The sequence below is a fragment of the Falco punctatus genome (genome assembly GCF_963210335.1).
Source record: "Falco punctatus genome assembly, chromosome: 4".
NCBI lineage: Eukaryota > Metazoa > Chordata > Aves > Falconiformes > Falconidae > Falco > Falco punctatus.
This window is the reverse complement of record NC_137583.1, coordinates 11,054,389-11,076,533: the sequence shown is the minus strand read 5'-3', so window position 1 is coordinate 11,076,533 and position 22,145 is coordinate 11,054,389. Positions and strand designations below refer to the sequence as shown.

Here is a 22,145-nt window from a genome sequence, read left to right as displayed (position 1 = left end):
CTCGCCCTCCCCCAGACAGGCCGGCAACGGTACGAGATGGTTTTATTTGAACGACATAAAAAGGACAAGGGAGCGGCGGTCACGGGCTGGTGGCGCCTGCCCGCCGCGGCGACAGCTGGGCACCCGCTGGGAAACGCTCCAGCGCGGCGACAAGGCGCTTCGTAAAACCAGGCCCTAAACGCACGGTTATTTTATGGGCAGAGCCCCGGACACGCTGTACTGCAGAGGACACAAAAGCTGCTGTAGTGAATGTGATCCCTATACTGCTGCCAGAGAAAGAAGCGTCGCCCGCGGGGGCTCGGGGGCAGGACAGTCCTGGAAAAGGCGGTTTAGCCGACAGAGGCCATGATCACATCCACAGGGAGCTCCTCTCCGCTGCGGGCAGTGACCTGCATTGTCACGGTGTCGGTCAGGACGAGACGAGATCGTACCAGGAGGTCGTGGCCACCCCGGAACACACCTGGAAGGGAGAGCGGGAGGAAGGAGTGAGCGTGTTGCAGGCCACCCTCTCCCGCAAGCTTAAAAACATGACTACTACTGTTTGGCAAGGGCAGGTTTCCCCAGGCAGTCCAGCAAATCCCCAGCACTGGGCCAGAAGAGACCCTCAGGCAGCGCATTTCCCATTGGTTATCACGTACCTGGGGCTCTTGCTACTGTGCAAATCACGAAAGCAAAACTTAAACGCCAGCTGAGAAGAGACCCAGGCACGACCCTCCTTCAGTGACCACCAGTCACTTGCCCAAGAGCTCCATTTTGCCAGGCAAAGGTGCCGTACTTTCCTCTGCAGGCTCACTCTGAACCAGGAGGCCACAGGTCACGAAGACAGCAAATTCCACCCAGCTGAGCCTCGGGATGATCCCAGCTGACATCCCCCCGTCACAGCACCCTCGCTGATCCCCAACACCAGCTGCTGCACACTTGTGGAGACAGAAGCCATGGAGGAGCATGCCTCCAAATCCTACCCAGAGCACAGCGGGCTCCATCAGAAACTCCTGCCCTGATTTTTAACAGGCAGCTCTGTGTGACCTCCCAAAGAGCTGCACCTCCGGCAGAGGCCTCACCCACAGCTTACCTGCCAGGTACAGCGTGTGGGAGTTCTTGTTATCTGGCACTTTATCCGATCGCTCACAGGGCTGCATACCCAGGAACTTCACAATATTACTAACTGCCTCTGTTAAGAAAAAAATAAAATGGGCTCCATGTCACAGGTATCTTAACAGAGACACACAGAGAGCATCTAAAGGTGACTCACGCCCTCCTTACATGTTAGGGTTCATGTCCCTGGTCCCAAGGGACACAGCATTGGCCAGTATTGTGGTTTTGGAGGCCATGAGGGAGGCAAAGGCAATGCACAAAAACCCCACCACCACACGGCAGTTCCGTTAACTGTTGCAGCAAAGGTGCAACAGAAAGAGGAGGGTGAATGAGTCAGACAACGGAAGTAGGAGAATGCAGCTGACTGCGCACTAACTGTGCGGCCCTGACAGCCTGCTTCTTTCTCTGGGGACAGCTGCAGAAGGAAGGAGACATCTTGCAGGTGACACAGGTCTTCAGGAGGAATTTGAAAAGGCTGAGGGAGGGTATTACGAATCCCAAGGGGCTGCACAAGGAAGCACAGCGATGGTTACAGGACAAGGACACCCTTCTAAGCCATCAAAGGGACTGGGTTTCTGCAGCTTACTCAGGAAAAAAAAAAAAAGGACTCTAAAACATCATGGAAGAGAAGAGGGCTTACACCATGAGCCTGCCCATCAACCTGATGTTTTTTGCTCTTTGAATCTTTTCTTACTGGTCTCAAAAAGGAAAGTGGGAGCTCACAGCTGAACGACAGTCTGTCTGCTTAGGAAGGTAGAGTATGAGAGCAAAGCAAGATGTTCTCTTGCTTCATGATCCAGCCTGGTCTCCACAGGGCCCAGAATGCTCGTTGGGTTTTTTGAAACCTCAGCTTGTTATCACGGTAACTGTAGCTCTGTATTTAACAGCTGTGGTGAAATAGCTTGTGAAGGGTATTGCCCCATTAGCCTTTCTGTGAGAGATCTAAAGTGAGCCAGACTGTGCCTCCAGACTCTGCCTGCTGGAGGGAATGTTAAGAGCTCTGCTCGGCTCAACAACCCCTTACCTTCAAGGGTTTTAATTGCAGATAAAGTGAAGGTCTCTTCCTTTTCATACTCGTCACCCACTTCATCCCAGGCTGCTCCAAAGTTTGGCTTCAGAACTCGCTGGATGTGATCAGCCACTGTTACCTCCAGGTCTTCAAGCTGGTGGCAGAAGAGGTTCAAGTGAAACATGGTTATTTTTAACCCTGCTGTCTCCGAAGTGAACTTTAGACTGGATTCCCTGAGATCAGGTGAATGTAGGAGACAGCCTCCACTTCCACTCGTGGATACCTCAGAACAAGTCCTGCCCCTTCTGGTCAAGCAACTGCTAGGCCTGGCAAAGCCACTGGTCATGTCATTTCCAGTGTTTACAAAGCAGGTTCCCATTCTAAGCACAGCCCTTGGCCTGACAGAGATCAAAGCACTGGAGAAACATACAAAACAAAGGAAAAAACCAAAAGCTAAGAAATAGCTGCTTGTGCTCACGCAGATGCCGCATTTGATTCCCTGGAACGTTTATAAGCTTGTATTTTGCCTTTCTGGCTTATGGTTTTGCAGACTGGTAAAGTACAGTGAGACACTGTCAGACAGTTGCTATCGCCTAACGCGACACGCCAGGTTAGCTGAACTGCTGCTGTGACTAGATCTGTGCAAAGCAGAACTGAGCTTTTCCCTCCAGAGCATGTATCGCAGGGCAGTCAGTGCCAGAGCCGGCTGGACACCAGCCTGCATTCATTTCAGCAATCACTGCAGGAAAGAATCTCCTCCTGATTCTGGTTGAAACACATAGAAGAGCTTGTTTAAATATCACTCAAAATGCCCTGATGACTGGTGAGAAGCAGAGAGAGGGGTTAACCTTGCACATTCCATCAGGAAAAACCCTCCCCACTCCTTCTGGGAGGAAGCTGTGTCCTCAGTGACTCACTGCACAGCAGTGCCTCAAATCGGATTCAAAGCAGTGACAGGCAATCCATAGCAAACAGCCTCTGGAGCTAACAGGGCAAGCTGAGTTTGTGCCACAACATCCCTTTCTCTCCGGAGAGTAAGCACCACCCTCTGTGAACCAGCCTCAGTTTCTGACCAAGCGTAAGTACAGCTTCTTGCTTTATGGTAAAACAGCCTGCCCTGGAAACAGCAAAGCCTGGAAGAGAGGCACTTCTGCAGCATCGGTGCTTTCATCGGTCTTGGTGCTGGAGAGGGAAAAGCCCCACCACCCTGGCTTCAGCTGGGACAGAGTTAATTTTCAGTAGCTGGTACAGCGCTGTGTTCTGGATTTAGTATGAGAATAATACTGATAATACACTGACGGTTTCAGTTGTTGGTAAGCAATTTATCGTAAGTCAAGGACTTCCCAGTTTCTCAGGCCCTGCCAGTGAGAAGGCTGGAGGGGCACAAGAAGCTGGGAGGGGACACGGCCAGGACAGCTCATCCCAACGAGCCAAAGGGACATTCCATACCATAGAACATCATGCTCAGTGTATAAACTGGGGGGGTTGGCTGGGGCCTGCCGATCACTGCTTGGGGACTGGCTGGACATCGGTCAGCAGGTGGTGAGCAATTGTATTGTGCATGACCTGGGGCTTGTTTGGTTTGGCTTTTCCTTTTGGATTTCATTCCTCTCTCCCCTTTTCATTACAGTTGTGATTACTATTATTATTTTATTTTAATTATTAAATCGTTCTTATCTCAACCCACAAGTTTTACCTTTTCCCTCGAATCTCCTCCCCATGCCTCCCTGTTGGGGGGAGTGAGTGAGGGGCTGTGAGGTACTTAGCTGCCAGCTGAGGTTAAACCATGATACCCACCTTCCCCAGAGCAAGAACAAGGCCAGCAATCTCCCTGTATCAGGCAAGCCACTAGGCAATTAACTGTACCACCATGAAGAGCAACTCATGGAGAACAAAAGATGTCCAAAGGCCCTCTGTCTCCACAAGCCTGACCATGCAATTGCTAGAGCCCATAAGGGCACAGCCAGCCAAGCCTGGAGGACACACCATGGCCTCCCAAAACATAGGTATCCTGCACAGTCAGGTGTCTGCCAGATATTCCAAACAAGGCAAAGCAAGCTCCGCAAACCCACATCTGCATCCCGGGACAGACATGACAGATGGCAAGAACCTCCTCTTCACATAATACTGCCCACATCAGCGCCAGTGGTCACATCACTTGCTCGCAGGGATCTAAGTACAGATCACAAAACCCCTAAAAATGACAGCATTTTCCATGATCAGGTACACGCCCAGCTCCTTACCACATACTCGTCCTCGTAACCCTCGTCGTCTGTCTCACCCGTGTTCGGATCACAGTCCTTGACAGTGAACTTCATCATGCAGCTGAAGGTACAGGCCACTGGAGGCAGGGGAGGCAAAGGCAAATCTCACATTACCACAGATCCGCACTCCCCAGTGGCAGGACTGGGCTGGGAGATCTGGGTTCTCCCTGCCATTGTCAGCAGTACAGGCTTAGCCAGTGACCTAGAGAGGGCTCTCCCACAGTTTCTGTCTCTCAAGGACAAGGTATTTATTTTTAATATTAAGGTTAGCAAACAGTGATAAAGATAGGCTCATGATGGTTGTACCAGACCATAATCCTCAGATTAAATGCTATTACTGATGAACCTCAAGTTGTGTTGGGAATACTAACTAAACATGGCCCACCAGTGCCTTGTAAAGAGGCAAGATCCTTATCTAGGGATCGGTTCATGCGCCTCTGGCATGAAACCACCCTGCACTGCAACACAGCAGCTGATTAATACCACTCGGCTGGGAGAGGAAGTGATGACTCACCCCTAAGAAGATGGGCACTGCTGGGTGAACAGCAGCAACACACACAGGTGCACAGTCCCAGAACACAAACGAGGGAAACCAAAGCACAGGTAAGGCCCGGTTCATGTTCTGGACAGTGACAAATGAGGGGATGTTCAGTTCAAATAGACATCCCTGAAATTCTAGCAGTTTCTCTGAAATATGCATTTGCTACTCAAAGCAGCTGGGCACTCACAGCACTTTACAAAAGTACCAGCTCCTCACATGCTAACACAAAGAACCGACATGCTAAAGGACATGCCAGGGTGCATGGAAGATAACTCAGCAGAGTGCTGAATACTTATCTGCCAGCTCTCATTGCCTGACTCGTCAATGCTACAGCACAAGGGAATGGGGAGAGGAGAAGGGACGCCTGACATCCCCCGAACAGCAGAGAGAAGTCATGCTCAGCATCACTCACGGCTGCACCCACACACAGCTATAAATATCTGGCTAGGATGCAAGGTAGAATCTGTGGGGGTGAGCAATACAGTACGCTTAATTTGGAGAATGTCAGGAAAACACAGAGGGCAAACTGTTTACCTGCTGTTGGATCCTCTTCAGACAGTGCCACCAGCGTGTAGCAGGTACCCGGCTGGTTGTACACCAGGGTTTTGGCAGGTACGTAGCCAATGACCTCATATCCCTCTGTTGGCTCCATCTGCACCGTGACATTCTCCAGGATCTGATCATTCAGGGTGTTTGTGCAGTCAAACTAAACAGGGAAGCAGAAAGCAGCAACAGCTTGAAGCTGCTCACTATAGATCTAATAGCAGACTCGATTTAGGCAGAGCGGGAGTGTGGTGTCAACTTACGAACCCCTAGTCTTTGTGTTTCAGCAGGGCACCCTGCTATCAGCTGGCTAGTCATAGGGCTTGTCTGTTCCAGGTTACTCACAGAGCAACTGTGACTAAAACCTACTCATTTAAATGCTTTAGGGGAGAAACTAAAACCCTGCAGGGGACTCCAGTGCTCCAGCAAACTGTTTTGCTTGGTTTGTTTGGTTTTTAAAGGAAACAACACTTACAATGAACGAGCACACAACTACCCGAGGCCTGCCTTCTGCAACTCAGGCAGAAGCACAAATTCAGCGAGGGCAGGGATGTGTCAGCTTCTGCCTGTTTCAGGTCACCAGTTAGTATGGAAATTTTTCCTCTAACTGTACTTTGCCCTTTCTCCCTGGATGGTAATTTCCAGGTTAACTCTTTGCTGTATGGAAATTGAGTACTGCGCTGCCTACACTTCACTTGACGCTATAGGGAACAGTGCCCCACAGCAGATGGGAAGATGATCCTTTGCAAGTTTCAGCAAGCTTGATTGTTTCAGCAAGTCTAAACTTGCTGATCAGACTTTGCTCCAGCTGCAATCACAAGTCACTTAACCTCACACAATTGTATCTGGTAGACGGACAACAGAAACAAAGATCAGCCCCTACGAGGACTGCGTACGCAGTTCTGAGCTTTTGAGGAAGGAGCTGGCTAATGACAAAACACTGCTGTTCACAAGCTATTGTAAGACTCATTGTGCCTTGAACTCCCCGAGGACCAAAGATGCTGGCACACCAATCCTAGTATCTCACATGTAGCAGCAGGGCAGTACAGCCAAGGCCAAGACACACGGAAAAAAGCATGTGTACTACACAAGCTAAAACAAGATGTAGGGGATGAAGAGTTCTCCCCCACTACGTCCCTTTCCTGGGTACCCTCTTCAGTGTTTCAGTAAACTTCACTCTTTTATGCCCAAACCACAAGCCTGGGGACCGTGAGGAAAGAACACAGCTCATCCTGCCAGCTGCTCGGTGAGAACAGCCCCATCTAGTGCTTGCTTGTTTTATTTGGACTACGTGTAAGCACCATTTAGCCACACACACAGGCTCCCTAATTAATTTTTTCTGGGGCTCTGCTGCCCTGGATGAGAAACTAAGGACTCCTCACTGCAGTGACGTGCTCTGCACACAGATATCCCCGAGCTTCTTCCCAGTGGAGCTTTTAACTGGTCAGGAGCTTATTTTCCAATCATCTTTCAGCACCACATGCCACAGCTACCCACCTGGAACACCATGTGGCTGACAAAGGTGTGCTTGGTGCAACGAACCACGTACTCTGTCTCCAGCTCCGTCAGGGCAACAGGCTCTGGGGAAGACTTGAAGAGCGGGCCCAGTCCCCGAAACTCTGGGATTGCCCCCAGTTGCTCTGAAACAGAGGACACAGAAACCATTGCCTTCCCCACCTCACAGGAACGTGTTAGCAGTTTTAGACCCTCATTTAAGCTGCCAGAAGCTGCTGCAGTATGGAACTGTCCATCAAACATCCATAAGGATTCAATAGGGACTTTCAAAATTAAAGGCAGAGTCATGCTGTGTCCAGATCTATCGCGAGACAGAAAGAACAGGACTGCAGGCATGCCTGCCCACCCTCCCTGGAGCGAACAGTTGACTTAAAGTTGGGAGGGAGCCCATGTCACTTTATGAAAGCAGATGGGAAAAAGCCAGAGGGGCTAAGGCAGGCTCAGCAAGCAGTTGCTATGTTGTTCTCACACACAGGCATAGGAGAGGCCTTGTATCAGTTCACCTTGGAATATTTCTTGCCGTGTCGCTGCCACCTTCTCTGGCTGTTTGACTACAGCAACAGGAGCATTTTCTGCAAAACAGAAAGAAAACACACTCACACCACAAACCCAACAAAAGATTTGAAGGTGAAGAGTAAGTAGTAACTAAATAAGAAAACAGATTGATGTCTGGAGAGGAATTTGTCTAAGGAAGGAAATGAGGAAAGCTCGTTTCTCATCTTGCTATGGACTAGACACCCATATTTAGTTTCCTAAACACCTTTGCAACTGCAGCAGCTCCAGTGAGGATTACCAACTATTACTATTATTAGCAGTTGTACTAAACTGAAACACTAACGTGGGAGCAACCAGATTTGCTGGCCTTAGTCTTTGCAGAAGATGTAATCCCACAAAATTCAAACAGGATGGAGCTCAGCAATTCCCAGCAGCCCTAGTGTAGTCTGTTGTCTGAGGGCTGAGCTGCAAGGGAATTACTAGCAGTTTTGACCAGCATTTAGGGGACTGTTCTTCACCTGCTCTTTGCTCGATGATAGGAGCTGTTGCCAAAGGAACAGATTTCAAGTCAAAGGGTTTCTCGGAGGGCTCCAGGGTGTACTGATGCAGAGCCCTCTCCAGACCAGGGATAGACACCGTCAAACCTGGGGACAGAAGGGACAAGTCACTGAAACCACAGATAATACCAGCTCTTTGTCACTCATTAAACCAGGAAAGAGATGAGACTTGTTTTGAGGACTTCCTGCATTACCATTCAGGATGTAGCCAGCATTGAGGGCTTTCTGCTTCTGCTCCAGAACATTCAGGTAGAAGGTGGCTCTGTCTCTCACTTCGTTGTCGTCATCCATCACACACCTGAGAGGAAAAAGCAGAAAACTTTCTTCAGTGCAAGGCAGCAGAGTCCATGCAAATGCATCCAGGTGACTAAGACACCTTACGGGGCCAGAAAGAACATGCCAATAGGAGACAACCAGCAGTCTACTAGTAATTGGTTTAGAAAAGCAATTATCTGCCACACTTGGATTCTGTCCACTTTGTGGTGCTGAATCCAGTGGCGATCCCATCACAGGATCCCAGGTACCCACTGTACCTTTTCAGGCCCACAGCTGGAAGAGACTAGACATGCATGGGGATGCTAACAAGCTCTCAAGCAAACAGGGTTTTTCACCCAGGATGTTGAAAACCTCTGAGGTACAACCCACCTTTTCAGTAACACCAAGATACTAGGTAACATCTCCTCATTCTGGGCTCCAAACTTGGCCAGGGCGCTTACAGCACCTGTAGTACAAGTCATGAAAACAGAATTAGAAAGCAAAGAAATCAGTTGAAGTTTCCTCCATTTCCTGGCCTTGATGAAATGCCACGTGAGAGATGCTAGCACTAGTAAAGCATTACTGTGACTAGAAAGAGGCAGATGTATTACAGCAAAGTGCCTGCAAAGCTCCTCTGTCTAGTTTTAGTCTTTGCATCTCCCTCCCCGTTTCTCAGCTGCAGGCTACCTCTTCCATCAATACTACTGCAGGATCTTTGCTGTGTAAAAAGATCTGCTCAGAACAAGGGTGAATCACAAAAGCAAAGGTGTTCATACACTATTTCCTTGGAGATCTGCCATAGGGTAGACAGCCTTCCAGGTCTGTCTCTTACCTGCCCGGACTTCTTCATGCTCTAGGACAACCCTGTTATAGATGAAACGAATGTATTTGGAGGGGTTGTTGGTTTTGGGCCCTTCCTGCCCCAAGAGGTGGAGGATACGAGTGGCCAGCACGGTGAACTCGCAGTCCTCAATGAATTCGCAGAGATGAGACAGGCCTGTCTCTTTGCTTTCCGAGTTCTCCTCAATGATGCTGATGATGCAGTCCACGATAGCTCGCTTGTATTCAAAGCCACCCTAAGGAGCAAAAGGGAACTGCTCAGCTGGCAATCTCAAAGTATTTTAGAGACTCTGAACTAGCCAGGCAGGAAAGACTTTTCTTCAAAAAGGTCGCTCACACTCAGCGCTCTTAATCTGTGTTTGAAAGGAGAAAGGCAGTAATGCTGTCCCCACTTTTGACCCCCTTTACACCCAGAGGGCCAGCTAACAGTCAAGCTCTCTTGCCAACTCCCTTCAGAATGGCCGCAGTGAAGGAAAAAACAAGTCCTAAAGAGGGTAAAAGAATGCATCCGCCTGAAGGGTTTACATCTCCTTCAAAATCCTCTGCTACTAGAATTAGTGCATAAAAACAACCATATGGGAGGAGAAAAAGCCCAACTCTCTCCCCTTTAGCACCAGACATCTGAGGATGAATCACAAGAGAAATATATTAAGGATCATATTTGCCACAGCAGGACCCAGCAAATAGGCCCATTAGTGTGGGAAGACAGGCAATCAGTATCTTCCAGGCACACCCCATAACCTGACATGCTGTTGATGCTTGGTTATCTTCAGACATTATTTCCTAGTGTCCTCAATACACACCAGGGGATTAAATTGCACACTATCCTCTGCCAATTACATGTGCAGTGCTGGGCATTTGGGGGGATCCTTCTGGAGCTACTTTTGGTTAAAAAAAGCTTTAGAACAAAATGGTTCGAACTACAAAACCCCATTCAAAATGATACCATCCACCCACAGAAAATCTGGGAAAGGAGAATAGTCCATTTTTCACAGGAGCAAAATGAGATGCTCTGGTTTGTTCCCAAATGAGAGGCTGTAATTGGCAGAAAGTGATGTCAGAGCAAGCAGTGGGGCCAGCTGTGTTGCAGGCATGTTAGCTCATTTAGAAACGGCCTCAGCAAACCTCTGTAAAGCTGTCTTTCTGCAATTTATGTCTGACTGAATGCAGAGAATGATTATAGGTACTCGTGATGCCTTCATCACCACACCACAGAGAACAGAACAAAAGCGGTCCTGTGTCATCAATAAATAGGTTGCTATAGAATCTTTGTGTACAAGACAAAACTTCTTGGAATTTGCTGTCAAAGTATAAAAGAAAGCTGGTTCAAATGTGAAACACACATGGACTGCCAACAGATCTGCTGCTGCCTGCATTTGCTTTGAGAGTTAATAAACCCCCAGAAAAATAAAAGAATGAAAACCACATTAAAAATATGCCTGGCAGTATGCGTATAACTGTTGTGCCCAGCTGGCCATTTCTGCCAGTTAGACTGCAAGCCTTTTAGAGAGAGGCTCCCACTGCACAGCACTATCAGTAAAAGCTTGACTCTCACAGGGGTCACCATGCAGTCCTGCAGTTCATGCATACAAACAAGGAACAAAAAGTAGCTGTCCTGCAAACTTACCTCTTCCCGAAGCATAGTGAAGAGAAAGTTCATGAGGACGGCATGTTTGCGAGGGTATTTCTGACACAGTGCATTGATAGCCTGCACCACTACAACCTGGAGGAAAAGGGGGGCAGGTGAAAAAAGGATTCAGTGTCACCAGGCGGGGTGGGGTGGGGTGGGGAAGGTTGACTTGTGTTAATTTTGTGCTGGTCCCTAGCCTGGAAACTACAGTTTCGCCTTTACTTATCCAAAAAACCACAGTTCCAGGAGGTACAATCCTAGAAACTGGGGGAGACTGCTCTTCATGCACTGGCCAGCCCCTAGCAAAAGCCCACACCAACTGGGAAGAAGAAGAAGATTTAATTCTCAAAGGGTGTCTTCCCAGAAGAGAGCACGTGACTTTGGAGCTGAGCGCTGTACAACCAAGGCATGGCTTAGGCCAACAGCCTCAGATTCTTTCTCTTCCCTGAAAATATTCTGCAGCCCAGCTCCTGGGAACAGCTCCATGCAAGTTTCAGACTGCACACACAAACATGGACAAAGGCCAAGGGCTTTCTTCAGGAACCTGCATGTTCCTCCTCCTCCCACTTCCTTACTTTGAACTCGTCTGAGATTTCTGACATGAAAGAGGAGATCTGCTTCATAAGCCGGTCAATGCTGCTCTCACTGCCAGTTTTCAGCAGTGTGGTGATGGCCAGGGTGGCTATGCTGCGGTTGGAGTCTGTCACAAGGTTCTCCAGGTCTAGATTACAGGCAGTCACAGCAGATGGGTGCTTCATGGCCACCTAGAGCAGAGAAGGAAGAGTAGAAATCACTCAATAGATGCAGAAGGTCCAGCTGGCAAAACTCACTCAGTCTTGTAAGCTCTCACTCCCTCCTGTAAAAATAAATGATTGTACATGTGGGTCATCTCAGACAAACAACTAATCTGAGGTTGAAGTAACAAGCTGTTTCTTCCTGCAGAATTGCATCTCTTGCTGGAAGAGAAGCAGTAGTAATAAACGATCTTTTACTACTTTTAACTCTCTCATTCTCCTCTTTATATTAAGAAAAGAAAGCTATGAACTCCCAATAAAAATTCAGCAAGCCTAGCTCTGCAGAACAGCTTTGTGGGTGGAAGCACAGCAGTTACCAGACACTGCCATCCTGTCTTTTTCTTTTTTTAGAGTTTACAAGGTCAAAGGAAAAGCTGGAGCAAAGATTGCCACGGAACAGGCAAGAAGCAGCATCAAGGTTTGATCCCTGTTTTACAAGGAGCTCCTTCACCATGGGAAGCTCAAAAGGGAAAGTAGTAACACATAAGACCAGTGACACACTTACAGAGACCTGTGAAAATGATTGCTTTAGGTGTTCTTTTTTCCTTCTTAAAGTGTTCTTTGAGGTTTTATTCCACTCAGACACCAATGAAATATAAAGCTGTAGCTCACAGTAGAGGTTATTCACAGAAAATCATCACATAATCTGCCCCCCTTTCTCTTCTGAAGTCTGCACCTCCCTGCACATGAGAAACTATTACAGCTCCCAAGAGGCTGGCTCCTACCTTGTTGAGGGTACGGACGGCTGCGTATCTCAGCGCTGCTTTTGGGGAGCTGCAGAACAGCTGCAAAACTGCAAGGAGGGAAAACCAACAAAGGCAGATGTTTAGGCAATCTATTATTGAGAAGTGTTTCATACCTAAAGCAAGAGCTTAAATGAAGAGACAGCTGCAAGCACAAGGTAACTAGAAGAATGCTTAAAAAACAACTGTGAATTTACCAGATTCCTCCCTCCCTCCCTGTATTCTCCTTTGCCACACACCCCTGCTGACAATGAGCTCTTACCCACCTCCCTCTTCTTCCACGGTGCTGCTATCCTTCACTCTTCTTCAAAGCCGATTTCATCACCTTGTCATCTTTTCTACTAAGTCAATTTGAACTGCTGTCTCCATTTCTACGCAAACTCTGTTCCTTTCCCAGGGCTGGCCCATGAAGGGCACTCTCCCTGTGCAAAGAGGTGACACACAGCCTCCCTACCTGACAACAGTCCCAGCTCAGAAGAACCTTTGGACTGGACTGAGCTGGGAAGGCAGGACCCCAATACCTTGGCTTTTTGCACAGTTACACTCTAAAGCAGGAAGATTTATCAGTTAGAACTCAGCTTTGTTTCCCAGGAGAGAGGAGGGGAAAAAAAAAAAAAAAAACAAACCAAAAAAACCCTCCAGTAACCCACACTTGAACACACCAGGAAAAAACCTTTACAGGAGAAAAGCTTCTCACACATATCACAGGCTTTCAGCATCAACATAAAGCAAAAAACGGTATGGCAGTACTACAAGCCTGAAACTACACAAGGTCCTGTTTCTTGGGGTCATCAGGAGATGTTACCACTGCAGGTCCATAATTCCCTCGCCACTGCTGTGAGCTCCACATTTACCTGAGACAGCTGGAGCCAGCTCTTTGGCAGTGCAGTTGGGCAGGTTAACGATGGCAGATGCTGCTTCATAGACCACCATCTCGTGCTTGTTTCTTAGGCAGCTCTCGATGAAGTCAAACAGGGGGCTATCATGGCTAAGGGACAAAAAACCCCACAAGAATGAATTAAAACAAGGGTGCTAACAACATTAAGAATCCAACAGCAGAAATGGGCAGGTCCCATAGCCCTTGGAAAGGTAAAAGTGGCCATAAATCCACTGTCCCCAGATTATGCAGTGGTCACGATACTGTACTTCCAGCATGCAGGGGCTAGAATTCAGGCTACCTTCTGAGAAGACTCCCTCTGCCTTACAGGCTAAAGAGAATCTCCCTTAGACCTCACACATCAAGAGTTTACTGTACACACCAGAAGACTTATCCACTAGGAAGCCACGCTGCATACAGGGTAGCCAAAGAATTACAGAAGACAGAGAAAATGAAGTAGAGTATCTCAGTAAAGAACACCTATGCAAAACAGTCCAGAGAAACCAGAAAGTATTCAGTGTGCAAGCACACAACTCATAGAAGCCAGCTCGTAACAACCATGAAAGCATCCTGTATTTTCTCTGCTGCTTTCATCCAACAGCAAGAGGGTAGAAGCTGCATGCTGCTCTTCAAAGACAGAAATAATTGCCCTCATGAGACGGTAAGTGAGTCTGCAAGAGGAAATGGAAGCAGAACCTGAGGAAATTCTTCCAGCAGGGCAAAGGAGATGTCTCACCTGCCAGCCTCTTCCTCCAGCAGCTTGCTGGCTACTCGAATCATCATGCAGTAGGCAAATGGTGACTTGAGGCCGTGGCGCGTGAACTTGCTGAGCATCTTGTTGACTGCCAGGCGGTCATTCTTCCGCACATGGTAAAGCAAGCCCAGAGCATGATACTGCACAGGGAAAGAGATCGTCACAAACCCATGGAGTGCTCTTTCCACTTTTATGCCCTCTGTTGCCCAGAGGTGGCCGGCTGAGCTCTAGCATTTTTCTCCACTCCCAGCTGCTGCTTGCTGTTCCCTGTGTCAGCAGCAGGTTTCCTACCTGCACCATGATATTGTCACTGGAAGCTGCCTCCTGAGCCTCGTTCACCCAGCGTTTTACCACATCATAACTGGTCTTCAGCAGGTGCTGTGGGGAGATCAAGCCACAGACGACCCATAAGAAAAGGACGGAGGAAGCTTTGGGAATCACGGCTCATATTAAGAAGCAATGAGCCTTCCCCGCGAGGGTGCTGGTGGCAGCAACGTACTGAAGAGCATGCAGAGACCTGGCCGTGACGGCTGCGGCCTCAAGAGGTCGATCATCGCCTACGAACTCAGTACTAGTCCCTCAGTTCACAAAGAACAGCAACAATGAAACCCTGAAACTGTTCAGTCCCACCACAGATAACTGCTTCCCAGCTTTACTGTCCCTCAGGCCCACCCTGCAGGGAGTACGTACCAAGGAGGACACCAGAGCAGAGCTGGATACACTTGGCACTTTGTCAACAATTGCCTGCTTCATGTAACGCTCAATGGCCTGCAACATGGTACTCTGCAGGGAGAGGGAAACAACAGCTGACACAGAAAAGCTGTCAGGAGTGTGAAAAGGGAGATGCAAGGCATGAAAAGCAAAGTGGAAGGTGGGATGAAGTAGGGAAAGATGAAGGGCCTAGGGCTGCCCCAAGGGAAAAGCAGCACTTACATCAGTGATTTGACAGAGCGCTCTCACAGCAGGGCCTCGGTAATTGTCATCCTTCCCAGTCATGTCTTTGGTTAAGCTGGTTGAAAACAGGAAGCTCTCAGTACTGCACTGCTGAGCCAGCAGCTCTCAGGTACACGCAGTGCACACAGAGCAGCAGGCAGCCAGCACCACAGCTGAATGCCAAGCAGGCAACTGCAGGTGTCAGGAAAGTCCCACCAGGATGGGAAGGCAGGAGGAAAAGATCAGTACTCAGGTTCCAAGCCCTGTATGGGCTCCTGATCACCGATCAAGACCGGAGCACACACATGTACCCCGCTAAGGCATCTGCCTTCCTCAGTGAATGCTCATTCCTGCCCTTTCCCCAGGGCATCTATGAGCGGATGGGAGTTCATCACATTGCAGCACTTGGGACTGTCTTCTGTCTGCTGCATAGCCTTGGCCCTCAGCACACCCTACACCCTCAGGCTCCTGTCTCCCCCCACCAGCCTTTTAGTGGGATGATCAGAAATTCAGGAATGACTCAGAGGGAATCCTGTTCCCTGGTGAAGTTGCATCCTGTGCTGCTACAGGAGCAGTAAAGCCTTGTCTACCTGTTGAAAGTCTTGGGAATTAATGCCAGAAGTCTTCAAAATTCTTCAAGGCATTCAGACAGGAAAGTAGGAGTTAATGAACCAGTCTTTTGCAAAAGGGCAAAAGATCAGCAGTGCTGCCATATCACATAACCAAAAGGGACAACCCAAACACCCATGAGCATGGGATATAGGGACACAGCGCATTTCACGTACATCACTAGGAGTTCAATGTCTGTATTCTAATGGCCTCTTTTAAAGGAAAATCTTTTCCTCACCAAGGACATTCCCTATCCTCACCCTACTTAAGGACTACAACTATCTTCAAGAGGTTGAACAAGCCCTTCTGGAGGACACGTGAATATAACAGTAAAGAAAATTGAAGTGACTGACCTGCTAGTAACAATGATTACATCTTCTGCAATAGAAGACATCTCTTTGATAGTCAGGTAACACATCCTACGAAGAGTTGGCTGACAAGGAAAGAGGGAAGACAGACATCAGCTGAGAGGATAGGAAGAGATCTCAGTTTTCCCTGCTTCCATTATTTTATTGTGAAGATCAAGAACCTGACACCTTCAGAGGGCCCCAGTGCCTTAGTGTAAAAGATGTACAAAACCCATGTTGATCAACAAAATGCCTCTTCCTCTTCTCTATCTGTCAATCTTAGAGTAAAGCCGCAGAGATACCAGATTTACGTGGATCTAGTTTCATCTTTCACTTGTCACTTGAACAAGGAGAAAAGCTTGAAATCATTAGCTGAAGGCACCCTGTTGCTTCAAAAACAAGAAAGCAAGCAATTTATACTCCTGAGTCTGGGAATCTCTACACTGGTCTCATGATTTTAATGCCCTGTGGTTTAGGGGACAACTAGCGATGGTATTACTGCTGTGGGTAGGTACTAATTCCTGAACTCCTCCAGGACACACAGTTATTGACTCTCAGCAGGAAGCAGGATCTTTTAAAGCCGGACACAAAGCATAGTATATTCTAGCTGATTATATGCTTGATCTGTGCCTAGCACAGTCTCAAGAGGCAAAGAGCAACTCAGAAGGAGGAATCTTTCTCAAAATCAGAGGTTGCTTCAGTTAAGCTGCTACAAGGTCTGGGAAGGGCTAGGAAGCTGATCTCTGTTTCTAAACTTTCAGCCTACTCTTCCCACTCGGATCAGGTAGCTCCAGGCAGGACAGAAAAGCTGACTGTATAAAAATGCATGCCTCAAGCTTGACATTTGTCAAGCTTGTCCCACTAGATAAATAGAGCAGAAAACAACAAGCAGACTTACATCATTGGACTGAAAGAGTTTGGTCATAGCAAAGAAGGATTCGGTAGCTTCCATGACACCAAGGTGCTCCCCCTAGAAGATGTTTGGAAAGGAAGGAAGGAAATATCAATTATCACCACCAGCTTTGGACTTGCTGCACGTGTCTCTGTATAGGTGTAAGTTTTCTCTCCGTTACCTGGTTTATGAGATACAGGATCTTGGTGAGGATGTGAGCACATTTTCGTGGATTTATGGGAGTCTCATTAAACACCCGAGCCTGGAAACAAAGCACAGATAAGGATGCTGACACCAACACCTCCTCACAAACACTGTCCTGTCTGGTCTTGGCCACCAATACAAACACCACATTGTGAGCAAGGTATGGCAAGGTTCTTAATGACTTTGGATCAGATTACCCCTTAATTCCTGTTAAACATGGAATCCTTTTTAAACAGCTGGTTCTACAGTCTGGGATCACAAATCCAAGTGCAATTAAGGTTTAAAGGCCAAATCCTCATCACACTTTCACCCACACAAGTCTGGATTGTATGCTAGCTAAACCACTACTCTTCTGACGGAGGTATGAAAGCTCTTGCAAGGCTAAGGGGAGTCAACACCATTCACAACGTCGCAAGCAAACAGGTAACACTGAAACAACACCGTCTGGGGATTGAGTTTACCTGCTGTTGAACAGAAAGGCATTTTTTCAGAGCGAATTCAGACTACTCAATAACTACTGACACCCTACCCATTAACTTCGTCATCTACAAGACATTTGGGGTGTTCAAGGCCCATTTTCCAACTTTCTCATTTGAGGGTGAGCTTTCCCAGGTAATTTTATTCATTTTATTACTATTTATATTCACAGTCTCTAATTTGTCACAGAGACCATTTCAACCTCCTTCCTTCCTCCCTCCAACAATAAAATAAGAACCAATGGGAGTGTTGCCCATTTTTTCAGAGCTAGACAGACTTTAATAAACCCCCACTTCCTTGCTGAATTTCTTCAGTGACCTACTCAAGAAAGGGAGAGACTATCCAGAAAGGGGTACACAAAGGAGATCATCTGAGCATTTACCTCTTGCAAGACTGCACTCTTCTCCAGGTGCTGGAATGGGTTGGAACCCCCACCTGCAAAAGAAAGAAAATAAAAGTCTTTCCAGGAATAGTGCTACGGGAAAGCGACTTTCTAACTACGCCCATCCTTCAAAAACAGACTGAGCATTTTGGGCTAACTTTTTTCATGAACACCAAGCAACCAGAGCTCCCTCTTTTAAGTAATATTAATTGGATGTCTTCATAGCAGTTAGGGAAGAGCAGACACAACATTCTTCGGTTTGCCATCCCCTCCAGAAGTAACTAGCCATAAGCCGAGGTAGACTGATTAGCTGTAAAGTAACTGTGCTCCACTGTTATCCCCAAAGACCTATTTCCAGCCCCTGGGCTAGAGGCTTGCTGACAGTTAGAGCATCAATAAGACAGGCCTAGAAACAAAAGCTCAGACAAAAAGAAGTATCGCTTGCCAGACTGTTGAGTCAGGAGTGCTTTATCCCTCCCTTATAAACCAATCAGGAATCCACCAGTAAAGTATTTTTGGCTCTATCACTAATTAATAGAACAAGACAGCAGACTAGAGAGTCTGGACACAGAGTAACTTTCATTGTTCCACTTAACAGAATAAATTATATTAAATAATTAAACCCCTCACCAATTAAGGATGAAATAATCAGAGGGAAAAGCAGTATCATACTGCACGGTCTCTATTAGCTCGCCTCCTAAGCATTTGTGAGCTGCAGCTTTTCAAAAGCTGCCAGTTATTGATAAGCAGGATTTAATTAGTACCTATGTTCAATCTGGCCCTGGGACAAAACGGAACAGAGCTGGAAATGGCTGCAATGTTTAACAAGCCTGATCTGCTAGAGAGCCCAGCTCCTGGGCCCAGCTCCGATCTGACCTGGGCTTGAAGCATCCTATGCTGGTGCCAGAAGCCTTTGCAAGGGTAACCCTTACACTTCAAGGCAAGCACATCTGCACTCTGGCTCCTTCCTGGTTCATAAACTGCCCTTCTCTGGCTCAGGAATTTGCAAATGCAGTAGGTGGCTGAAAAAACACAGACTCTTATGTGGGGTTGAGGAGAGAAGAAAACAAGGGAAAAGAACAAAACTAACATCTCTAGTATGAACCAGTTCTAGTATGAGCATGTGAACACGTTCCAAAAAACCTGCCCGGTAAAACAGTATTTCCCATGGCCCAGCAAAACTACAATCCCTAAATCAGCTATGAATAAGGGAGCATTGCTGCTTCATCTTTCATAGTACTAAGGAGCTTGAAATACATCGTACATGATGTCTCAGTCTGGTCTCAAAGCATTCTTCCATCAGTGGAGGAGAAAGACACAGGGAAGACAGAAGCTGTATGTTCAGAAGGCTCCTAGTATTGGATGACTAACAACAATTCATACTGATTTGCAGAAAAACAGTCACTGACCAAGCAAGGATCTCATAATTTTATGCCCAAAATAACATCTCAAAGTGCATTTCTGAGAGCCGCTGGAAGCAGCTCATCTAAGGCTACGTAAACCACCCATGAAAATCAGAGTCACAGAAGCCAATTAAGCAGACACACTTATCTTAACAAGATGACCATCCTGTTGGCCTTTACATGGAAAAGATGGGTATACAAGGCCTGTAAATTCAGGGGTGATGCACTGCACCTAATACTAAGAAAAACTCAAGCTATACATTTTGGACATATACACAATCCATGGGAGAAAGGCAGGTGCAGTAAATGCTAGGAATCTTCATTTGAGACAGAAGCAATAGGATGAGAAATAGATGTAATAGCAAAGAAAAAATGCTGGGAAGCACGCAAGCAGCAGTGGCAGAAAGAACAAACACTGTGAGCTCTGAGTATGAACAAAGTCAACAAATCAGCACCATAATACAAGGAAGTGCATCTCCTGCCAGCCTTGGCCATAAGTAATGCCAACACCTTGAAGTGTGTGGCAGGTGCAAATGAAGAATAGCCCCAAAAATGAAAGCCAAGAGCAATTCCCCTCCAACAGTTGCCTCACTAAATTCTCTGCTTATCAGGATGTCACTGGAGGCTTTGGACAAGGGAAAGAAGGGCAAAGCATTTAATGCATATTAAAATAAAAAGCAAGCACAGTCCACAGAGCAACCACTAAGATTTACACTGAATGAATTCACTTCAGGACACACCGATTCATTATGCAGAACAAGGCACACAGAAAGCTTCACAGGAGGATGAAAAAGATACCACAAGGCACAACCATGAAAGCAAACACTATCATAGCTAGCCTCAATTCCACACCACATAAAATATCTACCTCTTCCTTACTACCCAGGCCTAAAGTTTTGAAAGGTCAGGCAACCACTTGGTGTTTTTTAGGTGCTCTCAGCCTTTCAGATCCACTGAAAGTGGAAGTGATCTTGTTGGAACAGCAGACCATGTGTGCCAGAAAAAATACCAGAAACTACAAATCGGATTCTACCCTGCTTTAGCACCTGGTTTGAGAGTTGGGTAACTGTGAACAGGGCTAATATGCTCAATATTTAGTCTCAGACTCCACACCTGGTGGTGCAGCGGGCGACCTCGGTGTGCTGTGCCAAAACAACTGGTTTAGCCCCTGGATGCAGCAGGGAGAGGACAGCAGCAGGCTGCTCCAGTGCTTCCACCGTGCTTCACACTGCACCCCGGTGCGCGCCAGCCAGCCCCTGCTGCAAAGCTGCTACCCAGTGTCCCCTCATGGCTCCCTCGGGGGCCTCCCCCCGCAGCTGCCCCCCCCTTCCCCACGGGAGGGGGTCTCCCCCCACAGCCCCCCTTCCCCAAGGGAGATGTCTCCCCCCGCAGCTGCCCCCCCCTTCCCCAAGGGAGGGGTCTCCCCCCGCAGCTCCCCTTCCCCACGGGAGGGCCCCCCACCCACGCAGAGCCCCGCGGCCTCCCCTCACCCGACTCCTCGTCCTTCTTGTCGAACTTCTTCAGCATGGTGCTGCCAAGCGGCCCCTAGGTGAGGCCCTCCCCGCCCCGTGGCAGTCCCAGTCCCAGTCCCAGTCCCGGTCCCGGTGCCGGTGCCGGTGCCAGCCCGCCCCTTCCTGCTCCCCGCCCCTTCCTGCCAGCCTGTCACTGCCGCCGCCGCCCGCCGCCCTGCGCAGGCGCGGTCCCGCCCGCCCTGACGTGGCTCTCGGTGACTGACAGGAGGAGAGGGCGGGACCGATTGGGAAGGGCGCGGCCTGATTGGCGGGGGGGTGGCGGGGCTAGGAGTGGGGCCGGGGGCGGTGAGGCTGGGCGGCACAGGGGGCATTGGGCTTGGGGCAGTATTCACAGTGGGGGTGGGGAGCACGGGGCCTGGGGGCGGCACTGGCATTGGGGGCGACTGGGGTTGGGGGCGGCACTTGCACCGGAGAGCAACGGGGGCAGTGGCGCTGGGGGGCACTGGAGGCACTGGGGCTGGCGCGGGCGCAGTATTGGCAGTGGGGCTGGGGGGGACTGGTGTTAGGGCAGTACGGGCACTGGGAATGCTGGGGCAGTGGAGCTGGGGACGGCACAAGGCCTGGGGCAGGAGACACTTGTACTGGGGGACACAGTCCAGGAGACACAGCAGGAGGGGACACTGGGATCCCTGGGACACACTGGGCAGGGGGATACCCTGGGAGCAGCAGAGCCGGGCACCGGGCGATCAGGGAATGCTGAGGCCAGAGGGGGCCGGAGCAAGGCAGGGGCACACTGGGAGTCAGGGAGGGAAGATGGGGCAGTGGGGCAGGACGTGGGAAGGGGGAGATCCTGGCAAGGGCTCAGTGCTCTGGGGGAGAACCCCTCCTGGGGACAGGCAGTTCTCACCTGAGCGTGTGTCCCTGCGGTGAGACACCGCCTCTGGCAGCTCCTGTGCCCCGTGTCCCCACTGGCACCCCACCTGTACTCTACACCCGCAAACCCCGGGGCCCAGCCCTGCAGCCCCCACCGCTGCAGCAGGGTGTCCTGGGGGTCCGGTGCTGCCCAGGCATAGCCTGAGCCCTGGGGCAGGCAGGGCAGGACCAGTTACCCACCCGGCTGCCTCACCCAACCCACCCATCTGCTGGCACATCCCTTTGCTGGCTACCGAGATACATCCCTCCCACGGGGCGTTTGGTCACCCCGATGGCTTCTGCCCGCTCCAAGGTGAAGGGGCTGCACTCACCCTGCAGCAGGTACTCCTCGAAGAGCATGGCCGTGTCCCCCACCAGCTCCAGCAGCCCCTCCGGCAGGTGGCCCCTGGCTTTTGCCTCGCTCGCACCACCCTGTACTTTGCACGGGGCAGCCGCACTCTGCTCCGCGCCGCTCTTATCTCCCAACTCCGCCAAAGACGGCAGCCACACGGCACAGCGCGATGTCCCCGTTGGCCCGGAGCTGCTGAGGACACCCTGGGCCGGGGGCTGGCCTTGCTGCCGGTACGAGGGCTGACAGCCCC

At 49.2% G+C, this 22,145-nt stretch overlaps 1 protein-coding gene across 1 annotated transcript; it reads right to left on the bottom strand.

Moving 5' to 3' along the window:
- Positions 1 to 25: 25 nt before the first annotated feature.
- On the bottom strand, positions 26 to 20,797 carry COPG1 (COPI coat complex subunit gamma 1). The gene is made up of 24 exons (XM_080385295.1): positions 20,650 to 20,797; positions 17,757 to 17,809; positions 16,875 to 16,955; positions 16,700 to 16,771; positions 15,808 to 15,887; positions 14,846 to 14,921; positions 14,603 to 14,695; positions 14,204 to 14,290; positions 13,895 to 14,052; positions 13,136 to 13,269; positions 12,264 to 12,331; positions 11,320 to 11,508; positions 10,742 to 10,837; positions 9,107 to 9,350; positions 8,665 to 8,740; positions 8,214 to 8,317; positions 7,981 to 8,106; positions 7,471 to 7,539; positions 6,950 to 7,092; positions 5,444 to 5,615; positions 4,348 to 4,445; positions 2,120 to 2,258; positions 1,073 to 1,171; positions 26 to 460 (listed from the first exon to the last, which is right to left on the bottom strand). Exons 1-24 carry the CDS (start codon positions 20,684 to 20,686, stop codon positions 330 to 332), a joined length of 2,625 nt encoding a protein of 874 aa, XP_080241421.1. The 5' UTR covers positions 20,687 to 20,797; the 3' UTR covers positions 26 to 329.
- Positions 20,798 to 22,145: the final 1,348 nt, after the last annotated feature.